The sequence below is a fragment of the Sciurus carolinensis genome, chromosome X (genome assembly GCF_902686445.1).
Source record: "Sciurus carolinensis chromosome X, mSciCar1.2, whole genome shotgun sequence".
NCBI classification, from domain to species: Eukaryota; Metazoa; Chordata; class Mammalia; order Rodentia; family Sciuridae; genus Sciurus; species Sciurus carolinensis.
Window position 1 is genome coordinate 16,097,072 of NC_062232.1, and position 10,829 is coordinate 16,107,900.

At 35.8% G+C, this 10,829-nt stretch overlaps 1 protein-coding gene across 1 annotated transcript in view; it reads right to left on the reverse strand.

The window, feature by feature from the left end:
* Positions 1-5,628: 5,628 nt before the first annotated feature.
* The window catches only part of Pdk3 (pyruvate dehydrogenase kinase 3), a 90,379-nt gene continuing 85,178 nt past the window's right edge, over positions 5,629-10,829 (reverse strand). Inside the window, exons 11-12 of the mRNA XM_047536851.1 lie at positions 10,618-10,757; positions 5,629-6,327 (exon numbers count right to left, since the gene is read on the reverse strand). Coding sequence (XP_047392807.1) covers positions 6,297-6,327; positions 10,618-10,757 — 171 coding nt within the window. The 3' untranslated portion in view covers positions 5,629-6,296. The remainder of the gene's footprint in view (positions 6,328-10,617; positions 10,758-10,829) is intronic.

Consider the following 10,829-nt stretch of genomic DNA (forward strand, 5'->3'; position numbering starts at 1 on the left):
CTTCATCACTTTGAACTGGAAGCATTGTGCCTATGGAGTCACTCAAATAGAAGGGGAAAGGATGTTGAGATCTGAGGTCAATTTTCCACCTTGGGGAGAATTTTCTGTGCAAAGAATGCACATGTATAGATGTTTTCTGGACTTAGCTAAAACACTGAAAGGATAGTAAATGTGAGATAAGGGGGGGGTCTCTTCTTAATGCAGACACATAACCTTATCAGACATTAGTTTAGTGACTTTCAGAAATGATATTCCATGATGTTCTTTTTCATATGAAAACAAGTCAATTTAAAGGGTGACAAGTTGGCTCTACCTATGGGAATAAATAATTGTATCCCCTTTCCTCCAGTCAGCTAAACCTTCTATTTATTGCTGGGTCACTCAGCTCTATCCCAGACAAGACAGACAGGTGTGAGAAACTATAAATCCCCATCATGGCTCTGATGTTCCCTCTGAGGGGAAGTGGTGGGCCACATGTGGCACACACCAAGAGACAGCCTGTGTCCTAACCACCATAACCCTATCACAGAGATTAGAGAGAATTCATGATCCTATTTTAGAGACAGAGAGGTGAAAACAGGTTTCTCAAGAGCTCTGTAAAATATTATTGTCTTTTTATTGTCTTCTTTTGGGAGCAAACAGTTGATTCTGTTCTGTGGACTTCAGAGAGAAGCCTCTAGGATACTTCTTTAATCCACTTCTAAAATGAGTTTGGAAATGCTAAATAGGATCTCTCCCAACAAGCAGCTATTTTAACTGCAGCAGCAGCATTCAGGTGCTTTAAAGCTTTTACTGAATGATTTCAGAAGTTTAAAAACATATATTTGGAACCTATGGTAATCATGTTTTTGGTATGAGGACACTGCAGCCCACATCATTGGATGAAATTTGATTATAAAAGCTGGCTCTTCGAATTTGACCATTGCTCCCGGTGGGTTAGCAAGATCCTGTTTCAATAACTGAAACAGGGTCAGTTCCCTTAATCTACCTGAAGCTGCAATGCTGGGGTCTCAACAGTGTCCCCCAAAGAGCTGAGCATAGAACCAGGCACAGAAGATGAACACTCCAAATGGAGATCAATAGATACAAAGGAGAGACCTCAGGAACCACCAACACTTCCTCCTCTGAGGAACACACCTACCTATGATGAAAGCAAACCTGAGAATCTTTGGTTCTGTCCCTCATTTCATTTTTTCCATAGCATTCATCTCCCAACTGAACCATAAATTCACCTTATTTTGTTTCTAGACTGTCTTCCCTGCTAGAACGTGAGCCCACATGGCGGGGATTTCTGTTTGATCACTGTCATGTGCTTACAAATATTATGGTTTATAACATGTAGTGGACACTGGATATTATTAAATGAACATTAAACACTGTTTTTCTCCCTATGACTCCCTATGTGCCACTTTCACTTCATTAGTTTCCCTTACCTGAGGGTACCTGTGTTCAGTTCTTCATTTTACACCAGCACAGACTAGGGCAAAGGCTCTGATCTAGGGGAAGGTCTTGCCTTGAGTGGAGTTTGTTGTATACAGCAAGGCTGTCACTTGTTCTCCCTGATCATTATGTGGGAGCTCTGAAAGTAATGAAAGTTTGCTGCTGGTTTTCTAGTGAAATATGCTGACCACTGAGGCAAGGATGCTTCAATTCTATCAACAGGCCAAATAAAACCCTACCCCATGATCGACCTGCAAACGTACTTTTGAAACATTAAACTATATGCTTTCAGAATAGGACCCAGACCTACAAACAATTTGAATGTCTAATCATAAATAACAAAAAAATCCTGATTAAAACTTAATACCTTTTTATTTCTTAATGAACCACATTAAAAAAATGGGTTGACTGAAAAGATAGGTAAGAAAACCTGTGTTATAGCAAAGCTCTTAGAAGGGTTAACTGTCTCAGTGTAGCTCGACTACAATCTGTTAATAAAAAGAGCTCATGGCTTCTCTTGACAACTCTGATTACATGCTAGTTTCAAACATTCTATCATATTTAATTAACTAATTAATCATTGTTAATGACCAATAACTTCTCGAGTTCATTAAAATGTCACATGTCCCCTATTTTCAAACCAGAAGGTACTGATATCTCTAATTGATGGAACAGGAACCTGAGTTAAAAGTTATCTTTCCACCCAGAACAGTAAACAAAAATCTTATATTGATTAAGTTGTTAATGGTGCTTTCCTGCTGGCAATATTGGTTCCTTCTGTTTACTAACATATAGATTATGAAGGACATTATCTTCAAAGTCAATGTTTAAGCACCTGGACCACTGGGAAGGATGGCAGAATAAATGCATGTTTATATAAGTGCTCCTGCCTCTAATACACACATCCAAAAACTGAGCAAGAAGCTGTTTATAATGAAACTAATAAAAGCCACGACCCCATACCATGGACTCCAGGAGAGTGTCTGACAGATAAAACGAAAGGCACATAAATACAGTCTGGATAAAGAATCATTTCAGAAACCATGATAAATGTAGACAGAATGGTTCATCCAAGAAGTGAACTAAGAAATCAAAGAGGACAATATAATGAGCTAGGGGAAGAAATAGATAAAAAAATTAACAGATGCGAAAACCACATTACAAGCAACAAGGCCCAAAATAAACAGTATAGAAAGCTGAGTCAGTAAAATGGAGAATAAGGCTTCTGAAAAATAAAATCACAGTATGAAGGAAGACAAAGTGGTAAATAAAATCACAGTATGAAGGAAGACAAAGTGGTAAAACTCATCAAAGGAAAGATAAATGTGAAGGACAGATAACAGAGAGCCAGGAGAACAACAAATGCTCAAAGAGAACAGAAAAACCAATACAAAATGCAGTAGGGCCTGAAATGTCAATATATAATGCTCACTGTGTACCAGAAAAAGTCATCAGACAACTATCAATTCTGAGATATATTCAAATGAAGCTACTGAATTTCAAGGATAAACAAAGAATCACATGTATCCAGGGCAAGCAAGCAGGCCATCTACAAAAGGGGAAGAAAACTCCATCTGGACTTCAGACCTCTCAGCACCATCAGCTGGAGACAACCATAAAGTAATATCCCCAAAGAACCAGGGAAAAAGGATGTGATTCACAAATATGATAGCCAGCCAAGTTATTGTTCATAAGTTATGGCAACAGAAATACATTTATAAATATGTGAGAGAATCTAACTGAAGCTGTAATCCAGTCCATCAAAAGATAAAGCATTGCCTCTCAAATGTGGAGTCTTTGCATAAAAGGCCTGTAAATGAGCACTTATTTCACTCAAAAAAGAGAATTAAGTCCAAATAACTCTAGCTATATAACCTAGAGCTATACACTTTAGGTTGCCTGTCTTTGTAGGTATAAGCTGCCAAGTCCATTTGATTATCTCCTCTAACTAACTATGCCAAAATAGAAACACACACAAAAGAAAACCTCTCCTGAGTGGAATTACCTTGTATTGTAGAAAATTTTTGGTTTACAGCTTACCCTTGAGGATTAATATAGCCAAGAAAATCCTCAAAAGGGATAATGCTAATTACCTGATATATTGTTCAGAGCACTAATCCAGGAATGAGAAGACCCAGCTTAGGTTCTTCTATTCACTTACCATGCCACATTGGCAAAGCACTTAACTGCTTTGGGATTCATATGAAAAGTAGAGATAGTCCTGTGTGGTCCACCTCATGGCAACGTAAGGATCAAATCAGCTGCTCAATGCAAAAGTTCTTTGGAATATATAAGCAAAGCTATAAAACCACGTAACTGTTTGGAGGAAAAGAATCCCTGTATTATGGGCCCAAAATTATATATTCAGAGACAAAAAAAAGGATCAGGTGACTCCTGTGGATCCACCTCTACTTCCTGCCATTCCTCTACATTTTAAATCACTTCTTAGCACTATAGAAAGGCAATTCAGTACTTCCACAGCTCCTGACCTGAACCATTATTCATTTGGAGACAAGGACAATTTAAGAACTTAGAAAAATATCGCCCCCTGCCACCCAAGGTAAACGTCTCTCAGTTTCATTCTTTGATTCTATGGCCAGGAACAATTTCAAATAGTAGACATGGTTCCCAAACACTTGAATAAGTAAAAAGGCATTTCAAAGGAATGGGGAAGAATTTAGCCGAGAAGGGGTCAATGTCTATTATATTATAACCTATATGTAGAAATCTGACCATCTGCTTATAGACAAACCAAGCAACCAGCTAGAGATATGGTTAAGTTTAGAGCATCATGTATAGCTAACAAAAAGAATAAATGAGTACTTTGGTAAAGGGGCTGATAAACTGTAAGAATACAGTTCTTGTGGTTATTTAGGAATAAAGTTAAATTCTTAATGAAGAAAATGAAGATAGAAGTCCAGATTTTACTGGGGTCAGATGGATATGAGTAAGTCCCAAAGTATATTTAGTAAAAGACTACCCATTAAGTCCTTAAAATGTCAAAATAAATTTTTATTTTGAAAGACTTATAAAGAATGTGGTATGATTTGTCTATGCCATATTTTCCATATCCATCTCTTATGTGGTGATTGTTGTAAAGATATAGCAATCAATGGATGTTCCTCAAGCAATAAAAACTCTGCTTGAACAAGGCAGTAAAACAACCCAAATCTGTTGCCTCCTTTTTCCTATAGGATAACACACTTGAAAGTGTAAATGAAAATGGTTGGAAATTAAGGCCTAGTAACATATTGATATATACTATTTAATGTCTACAAGGAAGTTATGGTTTTTAAATGTAAAGGATAGTTATTTTTACATATTTTATAGCACAAGAAAATAATCATATGGAATAGCCTCACCCCCAAGACACTGACCCTGATCTCAGGTCAAGTTCACTGGTTTTTCTTTTATCTGAATGATTATATATGACTTCTCTAATGAGATCCTTCTAAGCATGGAATAGATCTTTCTAAAGATGGTGGTATAATAAAATAAATGCAAATCAGATTCACTGCAACTAAGAGAAGCAGAGATGCAATTGAGCCACACGCAGCTGGTCAGAGCACAACCTCGCTCAGGGAAAAATCTCACACTGTGGTGACAGTGGGGACAACTGCGCTGTTAAAAAATTGGACTGAAACATTTATATGGACAATAAAAGAGGGCAGAAGTCAGATATGATATATATTAAAATTATAGAGAAGAGAAACATCTTGTGGATTTGTGTAAAATGCCAGTTTTAATCTGGACTCTCAGATAACTTCTATTACTAAGGGTAAATAAAACGCCATTCCTCTTCATTTATCGCAAGTCTCTAATGTCCACTTCCAACTTCTAACAAAACATAATGATTTTGAAAATCAAACTTAGCTTACAATTCTAAAACCAGTTAAAATTAGTGACAATGAAAAATTAAAAATATCTACAGGATTTTAATAAACCAGAAAGAACTTTTCCCTTTGATGGCCGATTTTACAACTAGTAAAGTGCATTACACATAAACTTACAATTCCTTAGAAGACCACAAAGGAATATAATATGACAAAGGTACAGTATCAGATTGGCGATACTTTATAGAGCCATAAAAACTCCACTTCCCACTCATTAGAAGCTTGATATTGGCCATAAGGCAGTTTTTCACTTAAGATCTTTGAAACCAAGTTGTTAAGTGAAAAATTCCAACACAACTTTTGGAATGCTTTAATCAATGGAATGGAAGTATACAAATGAATTTTAAAATAAAACCAACACATCAATTAAGATCTAACATGAAAAGTATCATACCACACAATGAGAATACAATTAGAAAAGGCAAAAGTCTAAATCAGAGAAAGGAGGAGGGATGTATATGAGAGAAGAAAGGACCTGGGACTGAATTATCAAGACATGTTCAGCTGATGTCTTCCACTTACAGGTTCCCTGGACCCTAGCAGGAGGTTTGGGACAAATATGGTATTTGGTCACAAAGAGCAATAGCAGGATCTGCTGTGTCTGGAATGGGGAAGGAGCTCAAAATCTTGGAAAGACTTTAGACATTAGACTCTAACACACTGAGATAGAGAATATGAGGGCATGAGAGCTCTAAAGAGGCTCTGTGCTCTTTTGTGACAGGTGCCAACCACATCACAGCAAGATACCATGAAAAATTACTCAAGTTACTACTTCAGTGGAAGATCTGGTTGAAGTAACTACAGGAAGGGCTCCATGAAAAGGTCCGGCTGGTGTGGAGAAAACACACATTCAAGCACTGGGAATAACTATGGTGCCACACTCAGAGTTGGTGAAAGAAAGTTCTCTGGTTGACTTGGAGAAGACAATCTTTCTTCACAGAGAGGATCAGAGCATTCAGTTCTCTAGAAAGTTCTATTAGTCTTGATCTTGTCCCTATAAAGAAAATATTGGGAACATCATAGTGAGTTTATGAGTACAATCTCTATTTTAACCAACACTTACAGCATTTAAGTTATGGTGGTTAATTCAAAAACTGTTGCCTTAATTCGGAATTATTTGCTATGGCTACTAAAGAAAAATAATTATTATTAATTACTTATGTATACTTTAAAATAGTTCTTTACTCTCAGATAAAAACCTGATTAGAAATGGGGAGTGACTGCTAATTGACATGGGATTTCTTCTTGGGATGATGAAAATGTTCTGAAATAAGATCATGATCAGGGTTGTAAAAGTCTGTGAGTATACTAAAAACAACTTAAGCGTATACTTTAAAAGGGTGAGTGGTATGATACATGAATTATATCTTAATAAAGCTATTACTTAAAAGCTATCTAGAGAATGAACTTTCTCAGAATTCCTCATTTATAAATACCTACTTTCCCATATCTACTACTTTCCCAAGGTCTTTACCAATTACCCTATCTGTATAGTGTAATAATTTTAATTATCAAGTTAAGAATTTTAGAATTTCAAAAATTGTTTTCTGCTAAAATTCACTTTTCTAACAATATATTATAACTTAAGATTCATACTTACAATCTGTTAGGATTTTAAAATTACCTTGAAATCAATATTCAATTAAAGCTACCTTTTCATAATGGAAATAAACCTTATTATTTATAAAGATGGCTTCTGTACTACCCAAATTACTCTACCTATCAGAGCAACAGTTTGAATTAACTGGTTATACTGATGCCCCAACATGCCATCTAGCTTACAAACACAATGAAATGGAATCAAGGGGAACTGATCCAATCCAGGTATTTCAAGCTGATTAGCTTAATTTTGACTGAGAATGGTAGATGAGTGTGTGTGAGTGGAACTAAAGGAAGCAGAAATGCAATCAAGCCACGTGCAGCTCGTCAGAGCACAACTCCTCCCAGGGAAAAATCCCCCACTGTGGTGGCAGTGGGGACAACCACATTGCTACTATCATATGATTAAATGCAAAAAACCAAACTCCTCTAAATTTCATCATTTAGATAAGTGGCATAGATGTCCCTCGTGATACTCCCGTGGAAAAATTAAACATCAGTATGGATACCCTTTATTTTTCCATATCCCTCAACAGGGAAGTAGTGTTACTATAATGGTACAAAATTGCAAAGTTATATAAACTATATTTGCATACAAATATCTTTCTGTTGTATTAAGTTAAAGATGTTAAGAATCAAAATTTTCAGGGTAAGAAGAAAACATAATAAAATATATTGGGGAGAAATAATACCATGTTAAAATAGAAAAATATCAATATGAACTTATGTATGGATGTATAAGTGTGTGTGCATGTGTGTTCACACACATGTGCGCACACATACAAGTCATGTCTCTGTCAGAAAAAGGGCCTAGAAAAGATGCAAGAAGAGGGTCTCTCAGAAGAAGGCCTCTATTAGCCATTAAAAAGAAATAGGATTCCATGGGGGAAATGGCTGAATACAGGACAAGGAGCATGGAAGGTACAAGATGAGCCTAGGATATCATCTTGGACCAGAAAAAAGGAAAGCTTTCAAAGATTAGCAGGTTTTTGTCAATGGAACAGAAAATCCAGCTCAAAATAGCTTCCACTGACCAAAGGTGTGCTAATTTAAGAAGCAAAAAGGATGATAGCCACTATGTACAATAACATGAATGAATCTCATGGAAGGCAAGACACTAAAAGAGTATATGCTATACATTCCTTTTGTTTTATGTTTAAGAAGAGTACCTCTGGTGACAGAAAAATGGTTATATGTGGAGAAGGGGAGGGAGAAAAATTTGACAAGGAGTCATTTTTTTTTTTTTTTTTGCAGTACTGGGCATTGAATCCAGAACCTTGTGCACGCTAGGCAAGTGCTCTACCAGTGAGGTACATCCCCAGCCCAAGAAAGGAGATTTGGGGGCGGTGGAAATACACATGTAAAATATATCAAGCTATAAACTTAAGATTTGTGTACTTTGTGTTATACTTCAATAAAAATAAGTAGTGATAATAGTATAGCAAAGCAATAAAAATCTATTAAATCTATAATGCTCATAAAGGACAAAGCCAGAAACTCATTTGTCATCATTTAAGGAGGCTTTTAATCCAACCTCTTAGCTTGAAATTAGTCATTTAAAGGGGATTTAATTTTTCCTTTACATTTAAAGGGAAAGAGTTAAACACTCAGTGGATGAAGTGTACTTCAAGGTACCTAAATGGTCTGAGTTAGAGAAAGAGCTTAGCTTTATAGGGGAATGTCAACTAATAATTGACAAAGGAGTTTTCTTTTAAAAAAACATTTTACAAAGAGTAATAAGATTATTGATTTAGGGACAATTTGACTTCCCCTTTCCAATTTTAAAGCCCTTTATTTTTTCTCTTGCCTAACATCTGGCTAGACTTCCAGTACTATGTTGAATAAAAGTGATGAAAGTGGGTATCCTTGTCGGGCCAAAATGATCAATTATGGTAAAAACCATTGGGCAAATGGCTGATGGATAAGTATACATTTGTAAAGTGCCAAAATAACACCACACAAAGGGTTTTCTAGTGAAATGGAAAAAAATATAACTATACCATGAAAGACTGGACAACCAACACTTAAATTATGGTCTATCTTAACATCACTAATGGTAGATCAGTGAGATATCAAGTAATTCTGCTACACATTGATGGAGTATTCTAGAAAACAAAAACAAACTCCACTGAGACTTTAGATCACAGGAAATATGGGACTGGGGAATAAACTAAATGATATTTTGAAGATGAAATCAACCAAATCAAGGCAGGGCATTTTTCAGGACAACTGACAAAGACTCAACAACAACAAAATTTTCTAGATTAAAAGCAATTTAAGACGACCCTGATGTGTTATGTGGTGCTGAAATGGATCCCAGATTGAACAAATCAAGAGAATTTTAATGAGATGAAAGTTTACTGACATGGAAAAGTAGGTATTTTTAAATAAAACAAAGGCAGGTTACAAACAGTATTAATTGTATGATCTGATCTTGGGAAATATGTATATAATACAAGTAGCAAATTATCTTGGAGAACATACACAAGACAGTAACAAGTAGCTATCTCTGGGTTGTGGAAATACAGTGATTTTCTCCTTTTTTTTTACTTATTTATGTTTTCTAATTTTTTACAATGAATATATGCTGCTTTTCTATTAATAAAAGGTTATTTTAACTTAAATAAACAGAACCCCTACTCTTTTTAGTAAAGTTGGAGATTAAGGGTAGTCAGAATAAAAAAAATGTGGAAACCAAAGATTGGAATATTTTCCTTATTAACATAAAATAATAACAGTTACTATTCTATGACAACTTTTTTAATTTTTAATCAAGATAAACTATACATAACATATGACTTAATCTTCTTAACCATTTTAAGTATATAGTTCTCTGGCAGTAAGTTGTGCAACCATCATCAATATCTTCATCTAGAACTTTATTACCCCAAACTGAAACTCTACTTATTCAACAATAGCTCCTCATTTCCTCTTCCTCCCACTCCCTGGCAAATACTGTTCTTTTTTCTGACTGTATGAATTGGATTACTCTAAGAACCAGATATAAGTGAAACCATATATTATTTGTCCTTAGGGGTCTCACTTATTCCCCTTAGCATGACTTTAAGGTTCATTCACATTGTAGCACATAAGAGAATTTCCTTCCTTTTTAAGGTCAAATAATATTCCATTGTATGGATATACCACATTTTGTTTATCTTGGTGGATAATTTTAACTTCTTTATTTTTTCAGTTTCAATCCATAGAATTTCTCTGAACATTCTTCTGTCTCTAGGGATGGCAACAAAACGCAAACCTATTGCTTTTTAAATAAAATTCAGCAAGAATGGAGCAAGGAGTGACTGTATAGAGGGAAAAGAGGGGTGGGAGGGGTGGGGGGGGAGGAAAAAAATAACAGAATGAATCAAACATCATTTCCCTAAATAAAATTCATGGCAGGATAAACCCTTGTTCACTGTTGCTAATACCTCTAACTACAGTGAAAGATTTCCTAGAACAGCAGGACCTCTACTGAAACAGTGACTCTGGCTACCCAATTCTTGCTATCCTTCTGTCTGAGGTGAATAGTCTGCTCCCATCACTCTTTCTCTTGGGATTGCTTTGCTTTTCCAGTGATAAAACCTCAAAGAATATCTGGCAGAAAGTATCACTCTATCATTTTCTGGCTGGTACATTCTAGGGACAAATCAGATTCTTTATAATGGAAATCAAAGTGCTACATTACTGTTTAGCCTTGTATTTTGATGCATCCCTGGGTTCGCTGCTGGGATTGCTCCAGTCATCAGCTTCAGGCATGGTCTTGTAATGGCGCCATGCAGACTTATTGAAAACTGGCAGCCTCTCAAATGATTCACTTGAAAGAGCCTATTGGAAAAAAATATATATATATACACATACACATACCCCAAAGGTCTAGGGTGCAATTTTTCTCACATG